At 38.2% G+C, this 27,272-nt stretch overlaps 1 protein-coding gene across 1 annotated transcript; it reads right to left on the bottom strand.

Moving 5' to 3' along the window:
- Nucleotides 1–224: 224 nt before the first annotated feature.
- Nucleotides 225–26,673, bottom strand: LOC123881090 (integrin alpha-4-like). The gene is made up of 27 exons (XM_045929660.1): nt 26,570–26,673; nt 25,992–26,133; nt 25,335–25,438; nt 24,604–24,659; nt 24,041–24,080; nt 23,094–23,198; nt 22,688–22,771; nt 21,933–22,028; nt 17,212–17,300; nt 16,408–16,617; nt 15,725–15,824; nt 15,055–15,225; nt 13,906–14,003; nt 13,455–13,539; nt 12,832–12,968; nt 12,376–12,575; nt 11,404–11,602; nt 10,709–10,878; nt 10,418–10,496; nt 9,938–10,030; nt 9,418–9,568; nt 9,040–9,121; nt 8,807–8,918; nt 8,262–8,321; nt 7,447–7,987; nt 6,824–6,826; nt 225–552 (listed from the first exon to the last, which is right to left on the bottom strand). The coding sequence occupies exons 1-25, from the start codon at nt 26,574–26,576 to the stop codon at nt 7,751–7,753; spliced, it is 2,907 nt and encodes a 968-aa protein (XP_045785616.1). The 5' UTR covers nt 26,577–26,673; the 3' UTR covers nt 225–552; nt 6,824–6,826; nt 7,447–7,750.
- Nucleotides 26,674–27,272: the final 599 nt, after the last annotated feature.

The raw sequence follows: 27,272 nt of genomic DNA, 5'->3' as shown, positions 1-27,272 counted from the left end.
AACACCCCCGATAAGTGAAGGTTACAGTTACTAGAAAAGAGCTGATAACTTTCAAACGGCTGAACCGATTTTCTTGGATTATAGCTAAGAACACTCTCGATCAAGCCACCTTTCAAACAAAAAAAAACTAAATTAAAATCGGTTCATTCGTTTAGGCGCTACGATGCCACAGACAGATACACACGTCATACTTATAACACCCCTCTTTTTGGGTCGGGGGTTAAAAAGGAGTTACAGTCGCAATTTTTTTGTCCGATATGACTCGTCTAGTGCGTAGTATACCGTTGTTGGTCATAGCTGCGTGGTGCAGGAAGGGGTGACGGTTGAATCACCCCTCTTTGACTGCGCAGCATTTTTACGTAAAACCAACAGAAATTTAAAAGAATTATGAAATTAATGTGCAAAACATCTAAGAATTTTCGAATTTAACTACAATTTACTACAAGTTTTGTTTCGAATAACTCTTCTTAATTGAAACGGGACGTTGCAAATAAAAACACTATTAACTCAGTTTTTTTTTTTTAATATTAATATATGGAGATACACCTATATCTTAAGAGGAAAGCCAATGCGAATGACATAGACGATTTCACCTTCAAACTAGCAATTTTGACATGTCATGACCCTCTATTGACAATTAATCAAGCAGACATTTCAATCTGCGAAATTTACGCGGACTTTTAGTATTTTGACGTAGGAGGGTAAAAGATCCAGTACATGAACGAATAAGGACTACCCTGACTTTGACCTAAAATTAAGATATATGAGAATCGTTCTATATATAATTTTTATATTTTTTTTTATCTGTGTCTATACACAGTAGGTATACACTCTTAAATTATTTAAATATCAAAAACGCAAAAAAATGCGTGGTATTAATTATTATAAATTATTTTATTTAACAAAAGGATAAATTGCCAGTAAATGAACTGGGAATTTCAGTGAATGAACGAACTCTATCTAGTGCATAAACTCTCGATTCCTATTAATAAATTCTTAAGTATATTTTCGCCTTGGAATTTTAAAAAAAATGTCAGATTTTCAGTTTTTGACTTATTGTATATTTTTTTCTACATTTTGCGCGATAAATCAAAAACTATTTTACATAATAATAATAAATAAAACCTGTTTTAGAAGACTGCAAGTTACAATAGAGCCGCTTGGAACAATTTTTTTTGCTGTTTCTTCTGGTAATATTCACAATGCAGAAATAATAATCATCATGGTGTTTAGATGGTTTGCGCCAAATTATAAAAAATTTTTTTAGTAAAAGTAGTTAACTATTCTTATTTGCTCATAAACGCAACGAGGAAATACAGCTTCCACATATAAAAATTTGAGTCCAGGCCTTGCTGTTAGCTGCTAATGGGTTCTCAAAGTAGCCCGAGTATGCTTGTTTTACTGGGCACAAAAGGAAAGAATGAAAGGAGCTTACCCAGTACATCTTAAAAGATCCGTTATAGATACATGCATCCTGCCATGCCTTACCTATGCCAGCCAAACATGGGTCCAGACAAAGAATATAAAAAGAAATAGTGACTTGCTAAAGGGCGATGGCAAGGTGCATAAATTAAGCAAAAAATATTCAAAGTGAGAATTGAAGACATAAGAAAAAAGACAAAGCCTACAGACACCTTGAGACATGCCCTAAAACTGAAATGCAAATGGTCATATTGTATCGATTTTTACAGATGAAAGAAAGACAGGTAGGTAGACCGAAGACGCGTTGGTCTAATGCTATTGTGCAAATCGCGAGAGAAAATTAGCTTGATAGTACCAAAGACAGAGAGAAATGGGGATACCCAAGAGGGATCCATATCCAAGAAAGCAGAATACCAGAATAAATATAAAAAAAAATCAAAAGAAAAATAAAACCGACTTCAAAATCACAAACACTAAAAAGTAAAAAATAATTTAAGTTATTGTGGTTTTTGAAGTCGGTTTTATTTTTATTTTGAAAATTTTTTATTTCAAAATTTTTAGTGGCCCCACTGTACTATAATAATATGCCATGCCCAGCTAAAACCCTACTGTTTACTAAGCAATTACACTGATCGCGAGCAATTTGCTCTTATCCATTGAGGAGTTCTGTTCTCCATCTCAGAAGATATTCATCAGAACTTCATCAAATTTATATGGGACCACCTGCAAAGTATACCTAGCTTTTCAAAAAAAAAAAAAATCCAGATCGGTCCAGGCGTCTTTGAGCAATCGGTGAACATACATTAAAAAAAAAATTGAATTTGCTCTTATCCATTGAGGAGTTCTGTTCTCCATCTTCAAAGATATTCATCAGATCTTTACCAAATTTATATGGGACCACTTGCAAAGTATACCCTATCAAACAAAAAAAAAATCCAAATCGGTCCAGGCGTCTTTGAGTAATCGGGGAACATACATAAAAAAAAAAGATACCAACGAATTCAGAACCTCTTCCTTTTTTTAAAGTCGGTTAAAAATATACTAAGATTTACTAACATGGTGTTATACCATAGAGTAGCAAACAGAGGCAAAGCTTCTAAGAAGCGAGCAAAATTTATAACTATTTTGGTAGGGCTGGCACTGGAGGATACAATTTAATTAACAATAGTTATTTGTTCAACAAGATGGTAAAGTTTGTTTTTGTTGTGATTGCCTAGTTTAAATATCGATCTTTAAATATCGATCGATAGATCTAAATATCGATTTTGAACGAAATCAGTCAATTTAGAAAGAATTATAAATGGTGCCAACTTTTTTAAATTTTGGTTACAGGTGTGAATGTGACCTATTTTGTGATCCCAGGGAGCTCTAAATATCGATTTTGAACAAAATCGGTCAATTAACAAAGAATTTCAAAATGGCGTCGACTTTTTTAAATTTTGGTAACAGTTTCTTATTTTGTGATCCCAGGGAGCTCTAAATATCGATTTTGAACGAAATCGGTCAATTAACAAAGAATTTCAAAATGGCGTCGACTTTTTTAAATTTTGGTAACAGTTTCTTATTTTGTGATCGCAGGGAGCTCTAAATATCGATTTTGAACGAAATCGGTCAATTAACAAAGAATTTCAAAATGGCGTCGACTTTTTTAAATTTTGATAACAGTTTCTTATTTTGTGATCCCAGGGAGCTCTAAATATCGATTTTGAACGAAATCGGTCAATTAACAAAGAATTTCAAAATGGCGTCGACTTTTTTAAATTTTGGTAACAGTTTCTTATTTTGTGATCGCAGGGAGCTCTAAATATCGATTTTGAACGAAATCGGTCAATTAACAAAGAATTTCAAAATGGCGTCGACTTTTTTAAATTTTGGTAACAGTTTCTTATTTCGTGATCCCAGGGAGCTCTAAATATCGATTTTGAACGAAATCGGTCAATTAACAAAGAATTTCAAAATGGCGTCGACTTTTTTAAATTTTGGTAACAGTTTCTTATTTCGTGATCCCAGGGAGCTCTAAATATCGATTTTGAACGAAATCGGTCAATTAACAAAGAATTTCAAAATGGCATCGACTTTTTTAAATTTTGGTAACAGTTTCTTATTTCGTGATCCCAGGGAGCTCTAAATATCGATTTTGAACGAAATCGGTCAATTTACAAAGAATTTCAAAATGGCGTCGACTTTTTTAAATTTTGGTAACAGTTTCTTATTTCGTGATCCCAGGGAGCTCTAAATATCGATTTTGAACGAAATCGGTCAATTAACAAAGAATTTCAAAATGGCATCGACTTTTTTAAATTTTGGTAACAGTTTCTTATTTCGTGATCCCAGGGAGCTCTAAATATCGATTTTGAACGAAATCGGTCAATTTACAAAGAATTTCAAAATGGCGTCGACTTTTTTAAATTTTGGTAACAGTTTCTTATTTCGTGATCCCAGGGAGCTCTAAATATCGATTTTGAACGAAATCGGTCAATTAACAAAGAATTTCAAAATGGCGTCGACTTTTTTAAATTTGGTAACAATATCCTGTTTTGTGATCCTAGGGATCCTCAGATATTGATTTTGAACAAAATCTATGACAGTTCAAGAAAATAGATTTTAAACACTATTTAAATTATTATCATTAACATTAAATTAAATGAAAACACGACGCGCGACGTGTACTGCAGCCCCTGAGCTTGAGCATAGGCCGAGCCGATATAAACCGATTTCTCTCCGTACGCGACGTAGCGCCTGTGCTCACGCACACACGCGCCTCAAGCTTGTAGTAGTGTACCTATCGTAGCGCGCTTGTATGAAGCTTTGACTCTGTTCGCTACTCATGTGGTTATACAACGCAATACCACACTAACAAACACTCGTACAAACATACAGACAAGTATATACTCACACACACTCACACACACACATGGACGCACGCACACGCACTTTTGAACGGTTTGAACGGAACACGGTTTTGAAATTGAAATTGAAAAAAGTGTAAGAATTTGTAAGAAAATATTTAAAAAAGGTATATCAGCCGGTTTTTTATTCCAGCTCTTAATACATGTAAAAACGTCCAATCTGTTCATTTACTTGAGCCTTTACCCTAGTACCTAATTATATCGACCGCCCCATATCAAAACAAAGTAAATGTCATTTTTCCGAAAATCGTTTTATGTCATAAGCCTAACTTTCATAGTATGTCCCGTTGTATTGTAAGGACACCCACATTAAAGTAAAATTAAAAGCTAGTAAGTCGCTTTGACCATTTTAAAACATAGTAAGTCTATGAACTGGCTAGGTTTTTTATAGATTAATGCGCCTTACTAAGTTTTTCAAAGGAATTAGATTAAATAAAATAAATATCACCCATTATCTAAATACCATGTCAAAACAGTAAATACTTAATGATGCATTAAAACTTAAAAGTAAGATAGGAAAAGTCAATGACCTCTACATGTCAACTGTTAAATATGGCTTGCAAGGGAAATACTTTGCATACTTACATAATGTTTTTAGGGTTCCATATCTCAAAAGGAAACACGGGACCCTTATAGGATCACTTTGTTGTCTGTCTTTCTGTCCGTCTGTCCGTCTGTCGTGTCTGTCAAGAAAACCGATAGGGTATTTCCCGTTAACCTAGAATTATGGGCAGGTAGATAGGTCTCAACTCTCATAGCCCAAGTAAAGGAATAAATCCGAGAACAAATTTCGTGATTCTAGATCAACGGGAAGTACTGTATAGGTTTTCTTGACGGACGGACGGACAAATGGACAGACAACGAAGTGATCCTTTAAGAGCTCCGTTTTTCATTTTGAGGTACGGAACCCTAAAAAAGAAAGTGATGCACATCTAATGAATAAATGTGTAGGCCAGTCTTCACACTAAAATATTTAAACCCCTTTAATTTAAAAACTGTCATAGCCTAGTGGTTAGAACGTCCGCCTCCTAATCGAAGGTCGGGGGTTCGATCCTGGAATCACGCACTACTAACTTTTCAGTTATGTGCGTTTTAAGCAATTTAATATTGTATATCAAATCTTTGAAAAGAGCAACCGCCGAGTTTCTTGTTGAAGACTACGGCCTAAACTTCTCTTGAATTTAAACCACTTACTAGGTTTTGATCTGAGAAAGAAATTTGACATTAATTGACAAAATTGAGAGACCTAAGCTTGTATAAGAACACAGAAGTGTCATAATTCGTGTTCACTTTGCCTAACGTCTCTCGGAGAGCAGAGAGAGATTTAAACTGTTTCTTATAATCACTGGCCATATTTCAAATGCGAAAGTGTGTTTGTTGGTTTAATATTCAATCACGCTGCAACGGAGCAACCAGTCGACGTGGTTTTTTGCATGGATACATTTAAAGACCTTGAGAGTGACATCTCTCTCCGCATCGTATTCTTTATTGCTGAGGGTTGTGACCTCTTTCCATTATTCCTACATCTAATGGTAGGTTTTCTTGGGATAATAATGCGGTGGGTTCAAAGAGCCTACGGAACTCGACTAGAAAAACGAGATTTTGACTCTTAGTTTTAACGGTTATGAATTAGTTATTATTATCAGTGATAAAATTGATTAGGGCTGCCAGGTAAAATGACATTTATCTCGGAAAATCAAAGAGTTTCCACGAGATTTTTTCCAAGTTTTCGCTACTAAGTACATATATTATGAAGAGGAAAGGTTTGTTTGTTTGTTATCGATAAACTCTGAAACTACTGAACTACTTGCACTAAAGACATAATCATCAACATCAACCGACAGACGTCCACAGTGAACATAGGTCTTTAATAGGGTCTTCCACATGCTACGGGTTTGCGCCGCCTGAATCTTTGCGCTTGCGCTTGACGACAATCATGCTTTAAAGAAAGCAATGATGAGGTCCAAGTTGGAGCACGCTTACCTGGAAGATGCCTATTCACTCTTGGCTTGCAGGTATCTATGGTATATATGGCAGGAAACACGGCCGCCGAAATGGCGTTCCAACCTTTAGGCTCTCCCCATTGCCCGCAGCATGAATCTGAGCTTCCTTATGATGGTTATATTATGTACATATAATATCTCATAAGAAATCTCTAACACACAATCCAGCTAAGTAAGTCCAATTTCGAAAAAAGCTAGCTAGCCGACAAATCTAACTCAGGCAGCCTTCGGGAACCTTCGAGATGTCTCTGTCCAAAATTCCTCAATGCTTGAAGAACAGTCTTTGAATAGTGCATATTGTCAGTGATGAAATATGGATCCGAAATATAGGTCTTTTTTTTGTACACAGGAAATGCCTGACGCATACCCCTCCGTCATGTGGGGCTTGCACCAAACTTGCACTACTACGAAATCCATTTCGGAACACGGCACCCGGAACGAGGCGCGCTATCTCCTAACATAGGTATAATACCTATTTAGAACACTTACTATCTGTCATCATAATCTATGACAACCTCCGAGTATTTACCTGGTAAAACCGTAACTTTAGAATAAAATTTAGTATATAAGCAGGCTTCATTTAGAAATGAAAAAATCCCTATTTTATTTTTCAACGATTATAAACACAACTTTCATTCAAAAATAATAAGCTTATATTCATTTTAAATAATATTTTGCGACGAAATGACGCGCACAGTCCTTCCGCCATGACAGTCCAGTGGACACTGAATTCCATAGAGCGCCTGCAAGAAAATAAATAGCACAGGAAGTTTTTTGGTTAGTTTTAGATTATTTAAGAAACGAAAAACATTTAGTATAAAACTAACAGTTAAAATTGATTGCTAAACCTAAACATATCATTTTCTGGAGGTTGGCTTCAAAGTATCAAGATGTTAAAGAAAACTTTTACAGAACAAGTTGCGAACAGCAATGTTTTCAACTTGGTTTTTTTATTATTATTGGGATAATGTATACTAAATTAAAAAAGGCCCTTATAATCTTCACAAACTGAAGTTTTTAATTGCATGTATTTAATAGCTGTTAATGCTTTAGAAAAATAAACAATTTACTTCAAAGTACAGCATTTTTGCGATTTGTCAAATAGCAATTACCTTAAGCAATACATTTTTATAAATAGAAGTGGGTATATAATAAATAAATAAAATAATAGTTTTAAAAACTAACACTTTTTTATTTCTTCAATAATTGTTATATTTACTTATAGGCTAATAATTCACACAGTGCGGGTAGATGCGAGTATGTCAGTAACTGATTTTAATAAATAGCCAAAGGTACTTTTTATGTACTGGTTTTTTACCATAGTTAGGCTGGGTTAAGCTAGTTTTAACTACCGTCTCCCTACTGTCAAATCTGCTTGCACTATGTGAATAAGCCATATTGATAATTTTCAGTCAGTTATTTATTGTGTAGTTCTGCCTTTATACTCTGATTTACGCCATGCTCTACGGTGGGATCTACGCAAGGCGCTACGCTGGATGCTACGGCGGCGGGCGCTACGCCATGTGATACGCTATGGTCTACGCGGGCTGCTACGCTAAGGTCTATGCTAGGCTCCATGTCGACAGTATTGTCGTCTTCTTCTAGAGTCTTGTAGTTACCACCTCCGTCAGAAATTTCGTTGGGTCTACGGATCTGAAAAAAGAGAGACTTTAATTTTGATAAATTCCGAACGGCCGAAAAACGGCATTCCGAACCAGTGGTAAATTATTATGACTTTTCAAAAGCACTTGTAAAAGTCTATTTGAATAAAAATCTATTCTATTCTTTTCTATTATTATTCTGGCTAATAATTTATTATTCAGTCTCCCAAACATCAAAATTTATCATTTTTTAACTTTACTAGGTTTTTGAAAAAGTGTCAATGGATATAACATTAGATACTATATTTAAGATAGATGTTACTTACACTTTTTTTTGTTTTTAAATCTTCCAACTTTTTCTTGTTTTTCCTCTCAAAGCAGTTATACTAAAAGGAAAAATATTTATTAATATACCTACGTCTCTCTAATTATTTTATATTTTAAACTAGGTGATCCTCACGACTGCGATCGTCTTGATTTAGGTTTTTTTTAAATGTAGTGAGAACTATGGAAAGTATGGAAGTGTGGTTATGGATTTTGTGAAGCATACTAAGTATAGGTACTTCCATACTAATATTACAAAATGAAAGTGTTACTGTCTTTCTGCTATTACCTTTGTACATCCGTTTGAGCGATTTTGACGAAAGGTATCTACAGAAATAACTTGCATCCTGGGAACCGACCGAAAATCAATGAGTTCCCACACAGTTTAACCGATTTGATGTTTGGTACAAAGTTAGCTTACATCCCGGGAAAGGACATAATGCTACTTTTTATCCCGGAAAAATCGAAGAGTTCCCACGGGATTCTCGAAAAACCTAATCCACGCAGATGAAGTTGTGGACATCATATTTTAGTAGTTTACAATTACCTTGTATAGAATGAATCCAACCAACAAAAGTATCAGGAAGGCAAATAACACCGATAAGATAATCACCCACACAGGCACGGAAACTTTGTTGAGCACCAATGTCGTTGTTATACTGAAACCAATCAATACATATAAAAAGATACAAAATATAAAATGTCGTTAAACCACAAAATAAGCTTAGAATCATTTATAAAGTACATATCTAATATGTGATTTAAATATTATTCACATACTTTTTACTTATTAAATCTTCTTTTAATAATTTTAGTGTCAGCTGTGAACGTATAGTCACACTTTCCCGTTGCAAAGCATTTCCTGTAACATAAAATACAGACTTTAGTGTGGAACAACCCTTATAACATAGTTATATTATGCTAGCTGATGCCCACGACTTCGTTCGCGTGGATTTAGGCTTTTAAAAATCCCGTGGGAACTGTTTGATTTTCCGAGATAAAAAGCCTATGTCACTCTCCAGGTTTTTCACTATACCCATGCAGAAAACCACGTCGATCCGTTGATCTGTTGCAACGTGATTGAAGGACAAACCAAACATACTTTCGCATTTATTATATTGGGTAGTGAGGTTAGAATTTGCACAAGTAGGTACTCACCTAACGAATCAGGTACAACTTCAACATCTATCAACACTTCGATGATGTTATTCTTATGGATGTCTCCGATAAAGCATGCTGCGGTAATAGTGTCTTTACTTTGTTTCTCTTCTGCAAAAGGGCAAGGTATCATACTGGAATCTCTTCGCATCTGAAATAGTCATAACAAACATGGTAGAAACATTCCAATACATGGTAGAATAGTTATGTATGTGTGTATATTTATTATGTTTATTAATATAATATTAAATGTATATATATATAAGTTTTTTAAAAATTCCTTGCGGCTTGGTACTATCCAACACTAGCTTCTCCTTTCAGCAAAGGTTGCCTGGTAGAGATTGCTCCAAGCAATAAGGCCGCTGTTCTGTGTTGTGTTCCTTTACATGTGTTTTTGTGTGCAATAAAGTGTTCTATCTATCTATCTATCTATCCCATTCATTCACGAGCCATAGAGATAAGAGAGACAAACGTACCGCGACCATACTTAAGTACGAAAAATCTATAAATTCTTACTAACCATAACATTATTAGGATATTGCAGATAGTTTCTCTTTGGTAACAAGATATTACATGTTACGCCCGCCCAGTTCATTACTCCATTATTCATTATCTGTAATAAGAAATAGAAAGCATGCAAACAACAAATCTTAAATAGTTTTCGTAACAAGTGTTAGTTAAAAAAAACACCCCCGACAAGTGAAGGTTACAGTAACTAGAAAAGAACTAATATAACTTTCAAACGGCTGAAACGATTTTCTTGGATTATAGCTAAGAACACTATCGATCAAGGCACCTTTCAAACAAAAACAAACTAAATTAAAATCGGTTCATTAGTTTAGGAGCTACGATGCCACAGACAAATACACAGATACACATGTCAAACTTATGACAGCCCTCTTTTTGGGTCTGGGGTTAAAAAAATTGGCAGTTTGTGGGAACTGCCGACAGAAGTGAAGGGCTAGAACCCAGAGCTGTAAAGCCAGATGGAAAAAAATACCGTGTAATGGTGTTGCAGTCGTGTGACGTTTTTAAGGTCACTGCTGGTGATTTCCACGGGTTCACTGGGTACAGAAATCCTGAAACAAAGTGCATCCATCCATAGAATTACTTTTTCAAACTACCAAAACGTCACAAAAATCTCCCACGATTCATCCACGAATCCTTCCTGTGAAAAAATCCAGTGGGTACTCCGTGATTTTCCAGGATAAAAAGTATCACAACTATTACTAGGATGCTATCATTACCTTTATTACTATTATTGTGTATTCCAGTATCACAGAAAACTTACCCTATTAGGTGTATTCCAGTATCGTAGCGCAAGGCAAAGGACTTTTTGAATGATTTTTTATCTGATTTATTGTTGCAATCATTGTACACATCGTACAGGATATTAATACTATTTATATTTTCCTTTTTGCTAGTTAAGGAGTCCATTTCCAACTCAATGTTGTTAATATTCTGTAAACAAGATAAAGTTATTGAAATCTTGATTTATTAAAAAATCTAGCTAATGCCCACGACTTCGTTCGCATGGATTTAGGTTTTTATAAATCCTGTGGGAATTTTCGATTTTCCGGGATAAAAAGTAGCCTATGGTTCTCCCCAAGTCTTTAATTATACGCACGCAAAAGATCACGTCGATCCGTTGCTCCGTTGCGACGTGATTGAAGGACTAACCAACAAACCAATTAACCAACAAACAAGCAAATGCACTTTCGTATCCATACTTAATATTATAAATGCGAAAGTGTGTCTGTCTGCTACCTTTTCACGGCCCAACAGTTTAACCGATTCTGATGAAATTGGGTGCAGGGTTAGCTTATATCCCGGGGACGGACATAGGCAACTTTTTATCCCGGAAAATCAAACAGTTCCCAAGGGATCTTTAAAAACCTAAAACCAGGCGGACGAAGTCTCGGGCATTCTCTAGTTTATAATATCATGATGATCTGCGCCTTTGCATGAATTTGTCAAGCTTGTTACCCATTCGCCGTTGTGATGCAGCGGGTGCGTCGGCCTGCACACGAGGTGGGAAGTGTCGAGCTCGCAGCCGGGCGCGGGGCGCAGCACGCGCACCGCTTGCACGTTCACCACAGCACACGGGGTGTATGCAGTTTCGCCGGTATTGCGTACCACAAGCGAGAAATACTCCTTATCTGACGAGCCCACTGTGTACGGGTCGCTATGAATGTGAAAGAATACAATCTTAGAATACATTTTTTAACCCCCAACCCAAAAAGAGGGGTGTTATAAGCTTGACGTGTGTATCTATCTGTGTATCTGTTTGTGGCATCGTAGCTTCTAAACTAATGAACCGATTTTAATTTAGTTTTTTTTTTGTTTGAAAGATGGCTTAATCGAGTGTGTTCTTAGCTATAATCCAAGAAAATCGATTCAGCCGTTTGAAAGTTGTTAGCTCTTTTCTAGTTACTGTAACTTTCACATGTCGGGGTTGTTAATTTACACTTGTTGCATAAACTCTTACAAACTTTTTAAAGCTTTTGAAAGGTTAAGTTTATATACACCAGCTCGGAATGTCTTTCCAAATAAAATCAAATCATTTATTTGCTGATCGTTGGTAGGTACATAAATTAATTGTTAATTACAATTTTATGTTACAAAAAAAACTAGTTAAGAACTCGGCGATTGCTCTTTTTTTTAATAGTTTCCGACGAATTGAGAACCCCTTCCTTTTTTGAAGTCGGTTAAAAACAGAATATCCTCAAAATTCAACAATTTAACACTCACTCAAAAAACATGCGATATTCATTCAGTTGAGCCTCTAAATCTAATGATGATAATAATCTCAATATTTTTATAACACATATTGGTGTGTGTTCAGCTGTACCAGAGCCTGCCGACGATTGTAAACTACATTTTAAATTATTATACTATGGTACCCTGTGGCATGCCACAATGTCGCACTGTATAGGGCAAATGAAGTATAACATTCACCTAATAGCAGTTTGAAGATCCACGTTCAAATTGGGCATGCAGTGGTGTTGCGCCTTACAATCAGACACCCACAGTACACCCCTCTTCGTCACATTGCTTCTCTCACTCAGGAGCACTAGGCTCAGTTTGTCTTGCTTCTCAGATTCGTTCAGCAATTTCACGGATATAATGTATGATACCGGTACATCGTAATATCCATTCTGTAAAACATTGTATATGTTGTAAAAAAGGTAATATGTAATCTGCCACGGAGCGTCATGCAAAATAATTTATTGGTACGTTAAAAATAAGTGAGATTTTTTATTTACAAGGATTTTCAAAGAATTTAGCGTCGTTTCCCAATAAGTCAACAGTCAAATTACTTGACTAGTTCATTGTGCTTGCTTGCTGTTAAAAAATCTCAATTAAAACGTTGACGTCCGATCCTATCACTAAAGTAGATATAACATAACTTACGAGTGGTGTCAATATTTTCAATGGTGTTTCACTTTTAAGTGTTTGATTTACAATCAAATTGTACATTATAGTTCCATCACTTATTCCATGATCCAGCGTTGCGTTTGGGTGTTCTATTTGTAATTTGACCTCGAGCACTGTACAACAAATAATATAAGTAATACACTCAATTATTAGTTTTTAGTCTATCATGACTAAAGGCTGCTTTACGTCGGAGCAGCGATTTGCAACAATGTGGCGTGCTAAAAATGGAAACATTAATTTGGTAGCATGCGGCAGTCTAGTATTCTATGCGAGCCAACATTGTGCTGTAGAATTGGAATATTACGGTATAACTGAGTCTTCAGACAGGTCTTGTTACTTTTTAAAGCCCTGTGGTATGCAAAAGTAGGTATCCTAGGAGAAGGTAGGTACTGCACAACAACAGTGCAAAGGATACCGTTGGAACCGGCGCAATTCAGCACAGAGATAGCTTACATCCTAGATTCTGGAGATAGGCAGAGGATTTTTTATCCTGGAAAATGAAGGGGTACTCCTTAGCTTTTCTTTTTCCTTCTTCAAGGGGTTATTTTATTTAAAACCTTAATGCATGGATCATCAGCTACTCAACGAATAAAACTTACTTGCAATAATAGGTTTCGTCACAGCAGGATATATGACGTCAACCACTATTGTAAAGTCAACATAACTTAAATTTTTCCGACTGACCTGAAACATTTTATACGAGTTTTAATTTTTAACTGATTTATCATCACACGGTACAATTTGCAAAACTTTCTTAAAATGCCCAATACTCAAATATCCCCATATTCAAAATTCGTTTAGGTATACCTAAGTATAATGCACCACACGTGTTTGTTAGTGACAGATATTCATATCGAAGCATGGATGTCGGGAGTAATAATTCTTATTATATTACAAGCAAATTGGCTATGACAGACACACGAGTGGTAAGGGTTCTGTTTTTTCATTCGGATATATAATACAGAACGCTAAAATAAGGGTTCCATTTTTTCATTCGGATATATAATACAGAACCCTAAACCAGAAAAAGAAAAAGATTCAGCTTATTACCTGCGAGTTCGGCAAAACTGCATCCACGTTAATGGTGATAGGTGGAATGGGTGTAATGATGTACACCTTATTCTCAAACGGTGCACCCACTGACAATCCTGCACCAAACAGTTGAATATATATTTATTGAGCTTTGCACATACATGGCTATCTGTACCTATCACTTTGTCTCAATGGAAATAGGATGACTTTGTCAAATCTTACTAAGTTCATCATCATCATCCCAACCCTTTATGGTTCATTACAAAGCACAGAACTCCTCTCAGTATGAAAAGGATTTAAGATTTAAGCTATAGTCCACCATACTGGCCAAGTGCGGATTGGCAGACTTCACTCACCTTTGAGGTGCATAGATAACTCTAAAAAGAACATTGTGGAGAACTTTTGTCATTCAAAACGCGCAACTCTGATATAAGAGTAAGAGGTGCATACCCGGAATTGAAATTCGAACCCCTAATCGTCCGAATGAAGGTTCACGTCTTAATCAATTTAAGCCATAGAGATAGAAGGTTTAGGCTATCACTAATTCTTATTATTTTTATTGTTTTTGTTAGGTAGTCTAATGTTAAACTTTGTATCTACCATACAGACTGTCGGATAAAGGTGCCCACGCACTCGAACTGAACTGCAGCTGAACTGCGCGTCGCGGCAGCGCCCCGCACGATAATTTCTCCAGCCGCGACGCGCGGCAGTGACGCGCCACGCGGTACGCGCGTCGCGGGTGGAGAGAGAATATCGCGCTGCCGCGACGCGCAGTTCAGCTGCAGTTCAGTTCAAGTGCGTGGGCACCTTAAGAGGGGTCTCTCCGTCACTCGCTTCATACAAATGTAGTTCCAATTTCATTTGAATATTAAGCAACCAAAGTCCATGAAATTTTGCAGACATATTCTAGAAACTAATATCTATGTCTGTGGTTTCCAGATTTCTGTTAAAATATTCGGTTTCAAAGTTACGCGGTCATAAAAATTTACATACAAATCTTTGAGGCCCTGTAATTTTAAAACTAGACATTTTTAGAAAAATCTAAAACACCACAGACACAGATATTAGTTTCTTGAATATGTCTGCAAAATTTCATGGACTTTGGTTGCTTGAGAGAGCCCTGTTAAAAGCTAAATAAAAATATGAAGAGTGTATCATATACAATACCATTCAATCCATTGCCTGAGTAATCAGGTAACGGTAGGAGACTAAAACCAAAGGATTTGGCGGCTCTCTCTATCCTCTGTACCCAAGTGCGGTCACTCAACAAACCAGCGCCGGAGTAAATGTACACCACCCCTTTCCCTTCGTCTTCGAATGGCGCGCCGATCGCCACTTCTAAAACGTTAACAATGCATTTTAACAAGACAGCGCGGAAAATTCTGTTGAATAAATTCTTTAAACAAAACTAAAATGAAAGGATACCTCCTGTGTGCACAAACACAGGTGCACTATTCCCTGATTCACATAGTCCGATGGGATGGCAATCGACACGTCCGGAGAGATACAAGCGCAGGACCAACGGCTTTGTAGGTATGTCCTTCAAGCCCCAAGAGTGTAACACTCTGAACTTCTCTTTGAGAAGTTTACGTAGTACTCAGGCATGCAGGTTTCTTTACGATGCTTTATTTCACCGTTAAAGTTTTAGGCGTATAGGTATATAAGTCTGAAACATTAGAGGTGCGTCTCTCCTGACCCCCGAAGAGCTGAGTTATAGAAGAGTGCCTAGCTTACTGCCTCGTTGGCCATTAGGACATAGTGGAAAATTCTATCCATTCTAATCCATCGCTCTTATTTGAACCAGTAACTGCGATAAAGCATTGAATGATATACTTACCGTCTCTTAGATCGCCATCCATATCTCCTAGACTTGCTATGGCATGGCCAAAGTAGCCTGCATCTTTCTCTCCTTTGATGACCCGCTTAAAAGTGATGATCTGAAATTATTCAAGAAATACCAACGTAATTTTCAATGCATAGTAACAGTTGTTCGAAACCAGCAGAGCTTCAACTGTGTATGCCCACAGGCTGATATGAAGGTCACTATATTTAGCAAACTCTACAGTTCTGCCTTACACCTGAGGACATTATGGGTAACTCTCCTGACATGTGGGTTTCTTGTGATTGATTAAACATGACTTACTCCGAAAAGTTAGAGGTGCCCGAAATCGAACCGCTAACCTTCCGAACAGGAAGCCGACCTTAGGTTATCACTGCTCTTAAGATAAAAAGATCAAGTACATAAATAAATAAATAATTTGATATTAAGTGTAAATAGTTTGATATTAAGTGTCATGGTTTATACCCGCACTCAGGTTTTGGTTTAAAACCTGCAGCATTAATGCTGAGCCGGGGCCTTTTCGTCTTGTGCCATGTGGGTGCAAGAATTAGATATTATTAAGTACTTATTAAAATCTACTACTAACCCATTACTAACCTAAGTTTGTCTATACTTGTTGATGCACACACAAGATGAATAAATTAATTTTCTTTCTTTTTTTTCTTTCTTTCATACGTTACCTTAGACTCTTCATCGTTGGGCACATACAGATAGACAGCTCCCCTATCATAACCGTCGCCCGCCATTGCATATGTTGGCGCGCCGACCAACAGAGACGCGCGCTTGTGTCCCAGCTGAGCCTTGCACAAGACTGCACCATACGTCGACCCAACCGAATCCTCATCACCGGACACTTCGAACTTTTTTACCCGCTTTTCGAATATAAACACCTACAAGTGTAAATTAAAAATTTATAACACCCCCGACAAGTGAAGGTTACAGCAACTACAAAATAGCTGATAACTTTCAAACGGCTGAACCGATTTTCTTGGATTATAGCTAATAACACTCTCGATCAAGCCACCTTTCAAACAAAAAAAACTAAATTAAAATCGGTTCATTCGTTTGAGCGCTACGATGTCACAGACAGATACACAGATACACACGTCAAACTTATAACACCCCTCTTTTTGGATCGGGGGTTAAAAATAAATGAACGGTAGACAGATATAAAGCTAGATAGATAAAAAAATATTTGTCCACGAAATAATGGTTTTACCTATAGGTCTACATTATATAGATCACAATTCACACTATATTATAAAGGCGAAAGTTTGTGTGTATGTTTGTTATTCTATCACGCAGAAACAACTGAACAGATTTAGCTGAAATGGAGATAGATTATGTCCTGGAATAACACATAGGGTACTTTTTATCCCGGAAAATCAAAGAGTTCCTACGGGACTTTGAAAAATCTAAATCCACGCGGACGAAGTCGCGGGCATCAGCTAGTAAAATGATAAAGCATGAAAAATGCTCTGTACCTTTCCACGCCCACCGTCACCGTATGTATAACTGACAGCATGGTCGCTTCCTGTTTCTGACAAGAAGTTGCCGCTCACTATACTGTATCCTGCAACGAAAAAAAAACTTTTATTTGCGACCTGTGGCTCGATTACGTAAACCTGCATCAATCATTATTACAATCGCAATTGTTGATATTGGCTAAAGGGAAATGCCCACTCGACCAAGGGGTGTTGGCCAAGGTACTTCCTTCATTGAAATAAGCTGTAGACATTAGGATTGACATCATAGATAAAGAAACAAGCACTATTTTGTACATAGAAATCGGACGAACTTTTGTAGAGCATGTTTAAAAAATCTAGCTGATAGTGAACGAGCGTCAACCAATCAGAGTTGATTGCGATCGTGACATTGTAGCTGTCAGTTTACCGCAATCGAGCTGCTGAAGTCCTCCTTGGCTGATGTCGGTACCGTATATCTACATCGGTCACGCGTACGTGCCTACCTATATATCCCCCACTACATTACATGCTACCTAGGGTTACCTAGATATTCAAGGGGCGGATCAACAAATTCCTTAAAGGTCAGCAACGCATTGCCGGTACCTGCAAAATGCAAATGCTGCTGCATTTTGCAGGTAATGCTGCAAATGTTCACAGGTGGCGGTAATCAAAATAATCCTTTCGCATACAACACCAGCCGTACCTATGCGCATAATCGCAGAGCATAAGAGGCGCATATCGGGACAGTGGGCCCATTGGATTGTCGCAACTCGATGATACGATCATTACAAATCACAGCGATCGTCCTAACGTTGAGTCGTCATCTCCGAGAGATCTTAGTTTAAACTATAGGAGCATAAATTATATGGAAGGTAGTGCGGCGGGTAGTTATAAATCTCAACGTATCCTGAGCGGCGAAGGCGCGCGCGCCGCGGAACAGGTGAGCGCCGCGGGCGCGGGCGGCGCGGGTGATGTGTCATCGCAACCAGCGGTGAGTGCGCCGAGCGCTCAGCCGGCCAGCGAGACGGCTACGATCCGGGCAGCGGGTGTGTTGTCGTTCGCGGAGGTGACTAAGACAGAAGGCGAGTGGAATGTTGTACAGCGTCGGAAACCGAAAACGAGATCGTATCGTTACCAGGGAGTCGCGGGGGTCTCCAATGACGAGAATTGTAACTTTAAAGCCGCCGACAGAAAAGTCCCAATTTTTATTACCATGATACACAAAGATACCACGGAGAAGGATATTATGGATTACGTCTATAACAAAACGAAAGAGCATATCAATCTCGAAAAGATTTCCTTTTTACGAGGAAACAAGGACTATAACGCGTACAAATTTTTTGTATCAGAGCGGAAAATAGAAATATTTTTAGATGCAACACTCTGGCCGGAGGGAGTAATATTCAGGCGTTTCGTCAATTTCAAGCGAAATAACAGCAATGGTGCGAACGGTGTGGCGACGAATACCGTGAACGGCCCTACCCCGACTGTTAATGGATAAAAGATTCACCTGTAATTTAGTAAGCTTCAACTGTAAAAGCATAAAGCGCTCAGTTGACAATGTGAGGCTTTTGTGTCAGTCGGCGAGTGTGATAGCACTTCAAGAAACGTGGTTATTTGGGCATGATATTCAGTTTCTTAGCGGGATTGATGAGCGTTTCGGCAGCACGGGCACTTCTGCAATGGATGCGGCGGCGGGCATGGTGTGCGGCCGGCCTTATGGAGGTGTAGCGCTGCTATGGAATAAAAGTGTTTTCCAAAATGTGTCGGTCGTGTGTTGTGATAATCCACGAATATGTGCCATAGAAATAGTGCTGGGCGATAGGTCTATTTTAGTGTTTAGTATTTATATGCCTACAGATAAAATGGTGAACCTTACGGAATTCACTGATTGCCTCAGTTCGGTGAGTGCTATTATTAACAGTATGAACGTAGAATGTGTTTACATCCTTGGCGACTTTAACGCCCATCCGAATGAACGTTTTTATAACGAGTTGACGTGTTTTTGTGACGAGCAAGAGTGGTCATGTGTGGATGTACAGATTTTAGGCATAAGGTCGGACACATACACGTTTGTGAGTGAAGCTCACGGGTCGAGGCGGTGGCTTGATCACTGCGTGACGACCAACTCGGCTTATTCGTCAATTTCCAATGTATATGTAAAGTACGATGTGTATTGGTCCGACCATTATCCGTTGATTATTGAGTGTGACTTGGATATGGTTAAACCAAAGTTGACGAGTGTATGTAACATGCCGAGCGAGATTCTATGGGGAGATAGAAAACCGGAAGAAATAGTGATGTATACGAAACTATGTCATGAAAAATTAAAAGCTATTGATTTTCCCGAGGAATTTCGTTCGTGTAGTGATTGTGTTTGCGGGCGTATCGATCACACATTACTTATCGATAAATTGTATAGCGACATTGTAAATGTTCTGTCTGTGGCTGCCACTGAATCCAAAACTGTAAGATCGCGCGTTGGGAAGCGTCCTGTGGCGGGGTGGAACAGGTATGTTCGCGATGCACACAGGGAGGCCCGGTCGAAGTTTTTAATATGGGTCTGGTGGGGTAAACCAAAATATGGTAGGGTCTATGACGACATGCATCGAAGTCGCAGTCTATTTAAGTCACGCTTAAGGTGGTGTCAGAACCACAGCGAACAAATAAGGATGAATATCTTGGCTTCACAGCATGCGAAAAATGATTTTCGTAACTTTTGGAAATCCACCAATAAATCAAACGGTAGGCCTGGCCTACCAGTGAGCGTGAATGGTATTAATGAGCATAGTCTTATAGCAGACATGTTTAAAGAACATTTCACAGTGACTTCACCGTTGGGACCATCACAGTCCGTCAGTGATGAGTGTACGTGTGGCCAGGAGATTGGAATCCGTTTTACAGCTAAGGATGTCAATAATGCTATAACTTCTATGTCGCGTGGAAAGTCTCCTGGCCATGACGGGCTGAGTATTGAACATCTGCAGCATGCGGGTCCTCACTTACCTAGAGTACTTTCCATGTTGTACAACTTATGTATAGCGCATTCGTACTTACCCGCTGCACTGATGAGAACTGTGGTGGTGCCAATTGTGAAAAACAAAACTGGGGACATATCTGATAAAGCCAACTACAGGCCTATCTCACTTGCCGCGGTTGTGGCGAAAGTGCTTGACAGTTTGCTTAACATCCAGCTGGATAAACATATACTCCTACACGACAATCAGTTTGGCTTCAGGCCAGGTTTATCAACAGAGTCGGCCATATTATGTTTAAAGCAAACTGTAAAGTACTATACGGACAGACGAACGCCTATTTATGCGTGTTTTCTGGACCTTAGCAAGGCATTTGACCTGGTAAGTTACGATATCCTATGGCAGAAATTGAAAGACACCGGACTGCCCGAAGAAGTTACTAGGATCTTCAAATATTGGTATCGAAACCAGGTCAATGTCGTGAGATGGTCCGAAACGTATTCGCAGCCATATAGGTTAGAGTGCGGCGTGCGACAGGGGGGCTTAACTTCCCCTAAGCTCTTTAACCTTTATGTCAACGCACTGATAGAGTCGCTTAGCACTACTCATGTTGGTTGCCATATTGACGGAGTATGTCTCAACAACATCAGTTACGCAGATGACATGGTGTTGCTCAGTGCTTCTGTTTGTGGCTTGGCAAAATTGTTAAGCATGTGTGAAAGCTACGCCCGCAGTCACGGGTTAACGTATAATGTAAAAAAAAGCGAATGCATGGTCTTTCAGGCCAAAGAGAAACCAGTGCCCTCAAACGTACCACCCATTAAGTTATACGGTACCCCCTTAAAGAGGGTGTTTCAGTTCAAATACCTAGGGCATCTGGTGTCTTTTGACCTGAAAGACGATGCTGACATAGAGAGAGAACGCAGGGCATTGTCTATTAGAGCGAACATGATCGCTCGCAGGTTTGCTCGTTGTACTATTCCTGTAAAAGTAACGCTCTTTAGAGCTTACTGCACTTCTTTTTACACGAGTAGCCTGTGGGTGGACTACACGCAGAAACAGTACAATGCCCTGCGTGTCCAGTACAATAATGCATTCAGGATGCTATTGGGCCTGCCTCGTTACTGCAGCGCGTCGGGTATGTTCGCGGATGCGCATGTGGATTGCTTTTATACTACCATGCGTAAGCGGTGCACATCCCTGGTGCGCAGGGTACGGGCTAGTTCCAATGCCATCCTGAGGGCATTTGCTGACAGGTTTGATTGTCAGTACCTGAACCATTGTCATATGGTGCACATGCTGACTAATCAAGCCTGTCTTAGATATAGTATTAGGATTAAGTAATTAGATAGATATAAGATCACTAACATTAGTTTTAAGGTGTGTTATTACTAACAATTATGATCAATTTTATGGTCGAAGTAAAGGATTTTTATTTTTTATTTATTTTATGCGGAATAGATAGACCACTAAGAAATAAGAATGCAAGATTTCGACTCTTAGATACGTTTAACTGAGATTATCAGATGTTAGTGATAATGGCTACATGCTCTTATTGACAAAGGATTCTGAGATAGGTACCGGGTCCTAATCCCAGGTTAGATTATTATCAGTTGAGTAGGTAAAGGCGGCCTCTACACAGTTAAGTAGGTATTAGGTTATTCTCATGGACTTATGTCGAAATTTCTTCATTATCAGCCCGAAGTTGGTAAGTCGGCGAGAACTGGTGATAATGATGAAATCCTTATCATAGTATGTACTTACCCAAATTAACAAAATCGACTGGATTCTCGAGACTGTTGGTTACAAGAAACCTCGCGGAGGTAAAGTTATTACTTTCTTCGTAAATAATGATTGAATCTAAACAAAGAAAAACACGTTTCAGAACAGAAAATAATATCTAACGATAAATAATTAATTAGTTTTAGAAGGTACTTCAGTAGGTAGTATTAAACGTTTTCACACCTACAGTGGAATATTTTATATGCTGCGTGGGCTAAACTATAAAAGCTTCTGAGTACTCGTTCCTACCAATCTACCTACTATCTAGTCCATTTTATAGGTTCACGGTGTAAAAACAGTTTTTCTGGAGTTTTTATTATACCTACCTACTTTTTTATAATTTCCAATATTGTCATGCAATCATTTTATTTGGTGATAGTCTTGTAGGTAAGACATCCGTCGGCCACCTATTCGGGAATCAGGAGATCGGGGGTTCGGTCTTGGGCACGCACCTCTAACTTTTCCGAGTTTATGTGCGTCTTAAGCAATTAAACTATAACACTTGCTTTAATAGTGAAGGAAAACATCGTGAGGAATCCTGCATGCCTGAGAATTCTCCATAATATCCCCACCGTCTCTCAAAGGTGTGTGCCAATCCGCATTAGGCCAGCGCGGCGTAGCAAACATGGCCTAGCTCATTCTTAGAGGAGACCCGTTCTCAGTAGTGGGCCAACGCTGAATTGATCATGAAGGTGATGATGAATATCTTAATCCGCTATGTTATATAATCAACTTACTATGCTTTATAACAGGGCTCGCAATCCAAATGTTACGATAATCGTCAACGTCTACACTCCAGCCAAACGCGGTGTTGCCAAGATCTGTAACATAAACCACAAGGTCTTAGGAATGACAAGACAGGTAGACAGACAAAATAAAAATAAAAATAGGTTTAGTCTCTAGGTATTTAAGTATATTGATAATAATAATCGGCGATGTTCCCACTAGATTACAACATGGAGTTATTCAAGGGGCGGACCCACAAATTCTGAAAGGCCGGCAACGTATCGCCGCGGGCGGTTCCTCTGGTGCTGCAAATGTTCATAGGCGGCGGTCATCACTTAACATCAGGTGACCCGCCTGCTCGTTTCTTCGCTATTTTTTTTTAATTATGCTTTGTCCGATATAAAGGTTTGTACTTACTAAAATATGCAAGGTCAGTTAATGCTATATTGGGCAAGTTATTCCAGTTTGCTTCATTTTGCAACGAAAGTATGTAACATCGGCCCCATGTTATCGTCGTTTTAGCTGAGGATTAAAAAATTAAAACAAATCAAGATTGATAAACTAAGATATTTTAAATAACCAATACTTTCAATAAATAAATATTCAGAATAAAAGCGACACAGCAGTACGTAGGTAGGTAGGTACCACTGTATTGCTTTACAAATTAAGAAAATTATTACGAGCAATAAGCCAACGAACGAATAACACTAATTTTGAGATTTCTATGCCTCTCAACTGAGAAGAAAAAGAGAAAAATAGCGGTGCTCTAAATATTTATAACACCCCCGACAAGTGAAGGTTACAGTAACTAGAAAAGAGCTGATAACTTTCAAACGGCTGAACCGATTTTCTTGAATTATAGCTAAGAACACTCTCGATCAAGCCACCTTTCAAACAAAAAAAAACTAAATTAAAATCGGTTCATTAGTTTAGGAGCTACGATGCCACAGACAGAGACACAGATACAAACGTCAAACTTATAACACGCCTCTTTTTGGGTCGGGAGTTAAAAATCAATATAGTTGCAAACAAAACTAGATAGGTACCTATTTACACACGTCTAGTGACCCGAAAATCCCAAAAAGGATATCACCTCAGAGTGTCAAATGTAGAATCACCATCGTCAACCTACAATCGTCCACTGCTGGACATAGGTCTCTGCGGGACTTCCCCACGCCACGAATCACGATCTTGCGCCATCCAAAATTGCTGCTGCCAGGAATCGAACCCGGTACCTCCCATATATAAGGCCACAATAACACCGCTGCGCCAGGTAGGTGGTCAAAGACATTGATTTTGAAAGAGCCACCCCTTATTCTAGGGTCAATGATGATTTTGCAATAATTGTAAAGCAAAAAACTTACGAGTTGAAATACCAGGTCTACTGTTCCGTGGTGCGCATACCTGAAACGTGTACAAATAACTTTCTACTATAAACAAAAACCGCTCAAGTGCGAATGTACTTGCACACGGAGAATTCCGTACTACCATACAAAATTTTAATAATAAATACTTAGTACTTACTTCATTTTTAGGGTTCTGTACCTCAAAAAAACGGAACTCTTATAGGATCACTTTGTTGCCGGTCTGTCTGTCCATCTGTCCGTCTGTCGTGTCCGTCAAGAAGGTACTTCCCGTTGACCTAGTATAGCAAAAGCAGGTAGGCAGGTCTTATAGCACAAGTAAAGGAAAAAACCCGCAAACCGTAAAATTCACATGAACATCACAAAAAAAATTAAAAATATGTGTTCGTTAACAAATAATTAGTATTTTCAATTTTCAAAGTAAGATAACTATACCAAGTGGGGTTTCATATGAAAGGGCTTTACCTGTACCTTCTAAAACAGATTTTTATTTATTTTTATGCATAATAATTTTTGATTTATCGTGCAACATGTCGGGAACAGCAGGGATCGTATATACATACCACGAAGCTCCTAGGTCCAAAACTTTTGATTGTCGCTCCAAGCCAGGCGTCTATTTCTAAAAAATTAAATACTTATTAATTTTAACTAACTTTTAATTTACGAAAACAGATGGCGTCACTAAAAAAGAGCTTTGAACTTGAACCTGCGCAGTGGGTGAGTTATCGATCTATAGGTAAGTAGTTGGTGGTAAGAAGTGGGGTGCGGTGGCGGTCTTTGTGCTTTCAGTCAACCTGTTTTGATTCGTGCTTCAGGAGAGAACTGTTACCTTTTACGGCCAAATCATCAACATTCAACAGTAGGTACAGGCTACAGCTATATCATCCAGAGGTATTTTTATGTGACGCCAGCCTATTTCCTTATCTATAAGTAGCTAACTTGACCACGACTTGCGTGAGTTTAGGTTTTCAGAAATGGGAAGAAGTTCCCATGGGAACTCTTAGGTATTTCACGTTAAAAAGTAGCATAGGTTTATGTCTGTCTCCAGGATGCAAGCTATCTCTTTACCTACAAAATTTGATCAAAATCGGTTAAACGCGTGGGCCGTGAAAAAGGTAACATACCGAGTACAAACAGACAGAAAGACCGACCTACACACTTTCACATTATTTTATAATATTATTTTACTGTACGGATATCAATGAATTTATTGTACCTATGTAATAGACCGCTATAAATATTATGTGGAAAAAGTAGATACTTAATTGTAAATAAGTAAATAGTGAAACAACACCTGGTGTTATCAGCGGGGATAGAATTTTAGCAGACATATTCTTTTCCAGATTGAATTCAAAAATCTTTCCAAATTGATCGGCTGCGGGAGCGCCTATCAAAAGTCTGAAAAAAATGTTTTATTTTATTTGATAGTAAATTAGCTCTTTTCTGTATCTCACTCTGGTGGTAGCTACTCGTATGATGCAGTGGGATGTCGTGTGAAACTCCGATAATAAGATTAGAATAAAACTGCGATACCCTTCCAAGTTAACCCGCTTTTATATTGGACTGCATCATTACTTACGTACTACAATAGGTGAGATTGCAGTTTATAACTTGTAATAGATAAAAAAAATGCTTGACCTGTGGAAAAAGATGGCTCTAGATTTGACATATTATTATTTGATTCATTTAACAGGGCTCTCTCCATCAGTTACTTACTCTATACAATCGTAGTTCCAATTTCATTTGAATATTAAGCAGCCAAAGTCCATGAAATTTTGCAGACATATTCTAGAAACTAATGTCTGTGCCGTCACTCGCTCCATACAAACGTGACTAACTAGTTCACGTTTGTATGGAGCGAGTGACGGAGAGATGAGTGTGTACAACGGAATTAGGAATTAGTCACATTTTTTATTCCTGCCAGGAATGGAATAAGAGAAAGATTACTTACGTTTTTTCGTCACAAGCCATGCTATAACCAAAATAGGCATCTTGTTTCAATAATCCGGGTGAAGTCTTGGTTATCGTCGACGGCTCATGGAAAAACCCAAGTGTGGGTAAAATTGCCGCCGTAAAAAAGATTACTGTAAAACCTAGAAAAAATGGTTAAATCTTCAGCCTCCTTTCAGTCATCTACAGTACGTTCTATACTTCTATACTATAGTATCACCTTTTGCTTTAAGGTGAAGGAAAACATCTTGAAGAAATCTGCATGCCCGTTCTCCTTAATGTTCTCAAAGGTACGCGAAGTGACCATTTCGGTGGCTTAACCCCTTCTGATTGTGAAAGAAGACCCGGTCTAAGTAACGGGTTAATCATGATGATGATAATAATGACTGGATGCCAATATTCATTAGTGATATGGAATAAGCCGGATCACTGAAAAGGTCTCACATGTTATCTAATGTTCAAACACCTATCAATTTTGCTATAGATATTATGTAGGTAGACTATAATAATATACCTACTTAGTAGTTAGACATAATTGACTTATTTACGAAATCAGCTTTTTAGGAAAAAATAACTTACAGGTCATTATATTCACTTCGGATTAACTTAACACTTAAAACACAACTAAATTAATACAAAATGACGACATATCTATTCGTAAGCGACTTTCGGCTCGGTTTCAGAATAATGACTAATGCCTCAGTAGGTATTATTTATAATATGGAGCATACCTAAATAGTTTTTCCGTTAAATAAATGAGGACAATATAAGCTTCCCGCAGACTATATACCTAACTTAAAACATAACGTCATTATGAATGAACTATTTTTAGTCTCCAGTAGAAAAAAAAACGCAAAACAAAGTAGAACCCAGGACGTTGGGTATCCATTTTTCCCCATTAACAGAAATGCCACAGGCTTGTAACTCATTCATTTCGTATAAGAGATAGAGACCCCTGACAGACAGACAGCATATAGGGCTCCGTTTTTTACTCTCTGGGACTTGGGTACGGATTACGGAACCCTAAAAAATGTAATGTGTACGCTGTTGCTTCCTTCTCCTCGCTTCACTCCCTCATTTCTGAGGATCAGGACCGACCTTTGTGTTAAGTGGTACCTACCCTCTTTATGGAATTCTTCCAAATCAGCCGGCACTCCACCGTATGATACGCACAGTAGGTACCTACATACTAGAGTCAATAGCTTCCTTCACCTGTTCCGTCCAACCTCGCGTGTGGTTTATTATCTTCGATCTTCTTTGTGAGCATAGCTAAGCTTTTTTT

The sequence above is a fragment of the Maniola jurtina genome, chromosome 3 (assembly GCF_905333055.1).
Source record: "Maniola jurtina chromosome 3, ilManJurt1.1, whole genome shotgun sequence".
In the NCBI taxonomy this organism is placed as follows: Eukaryota; Metazoa; Arthropoda; class Insecta; order Lepidoptera; family Nymphalidae; genus Maniola; species Maniola jurtina.
This window is presented reverse-complemented; position numbering and strand designations above follow the sequence as displayed.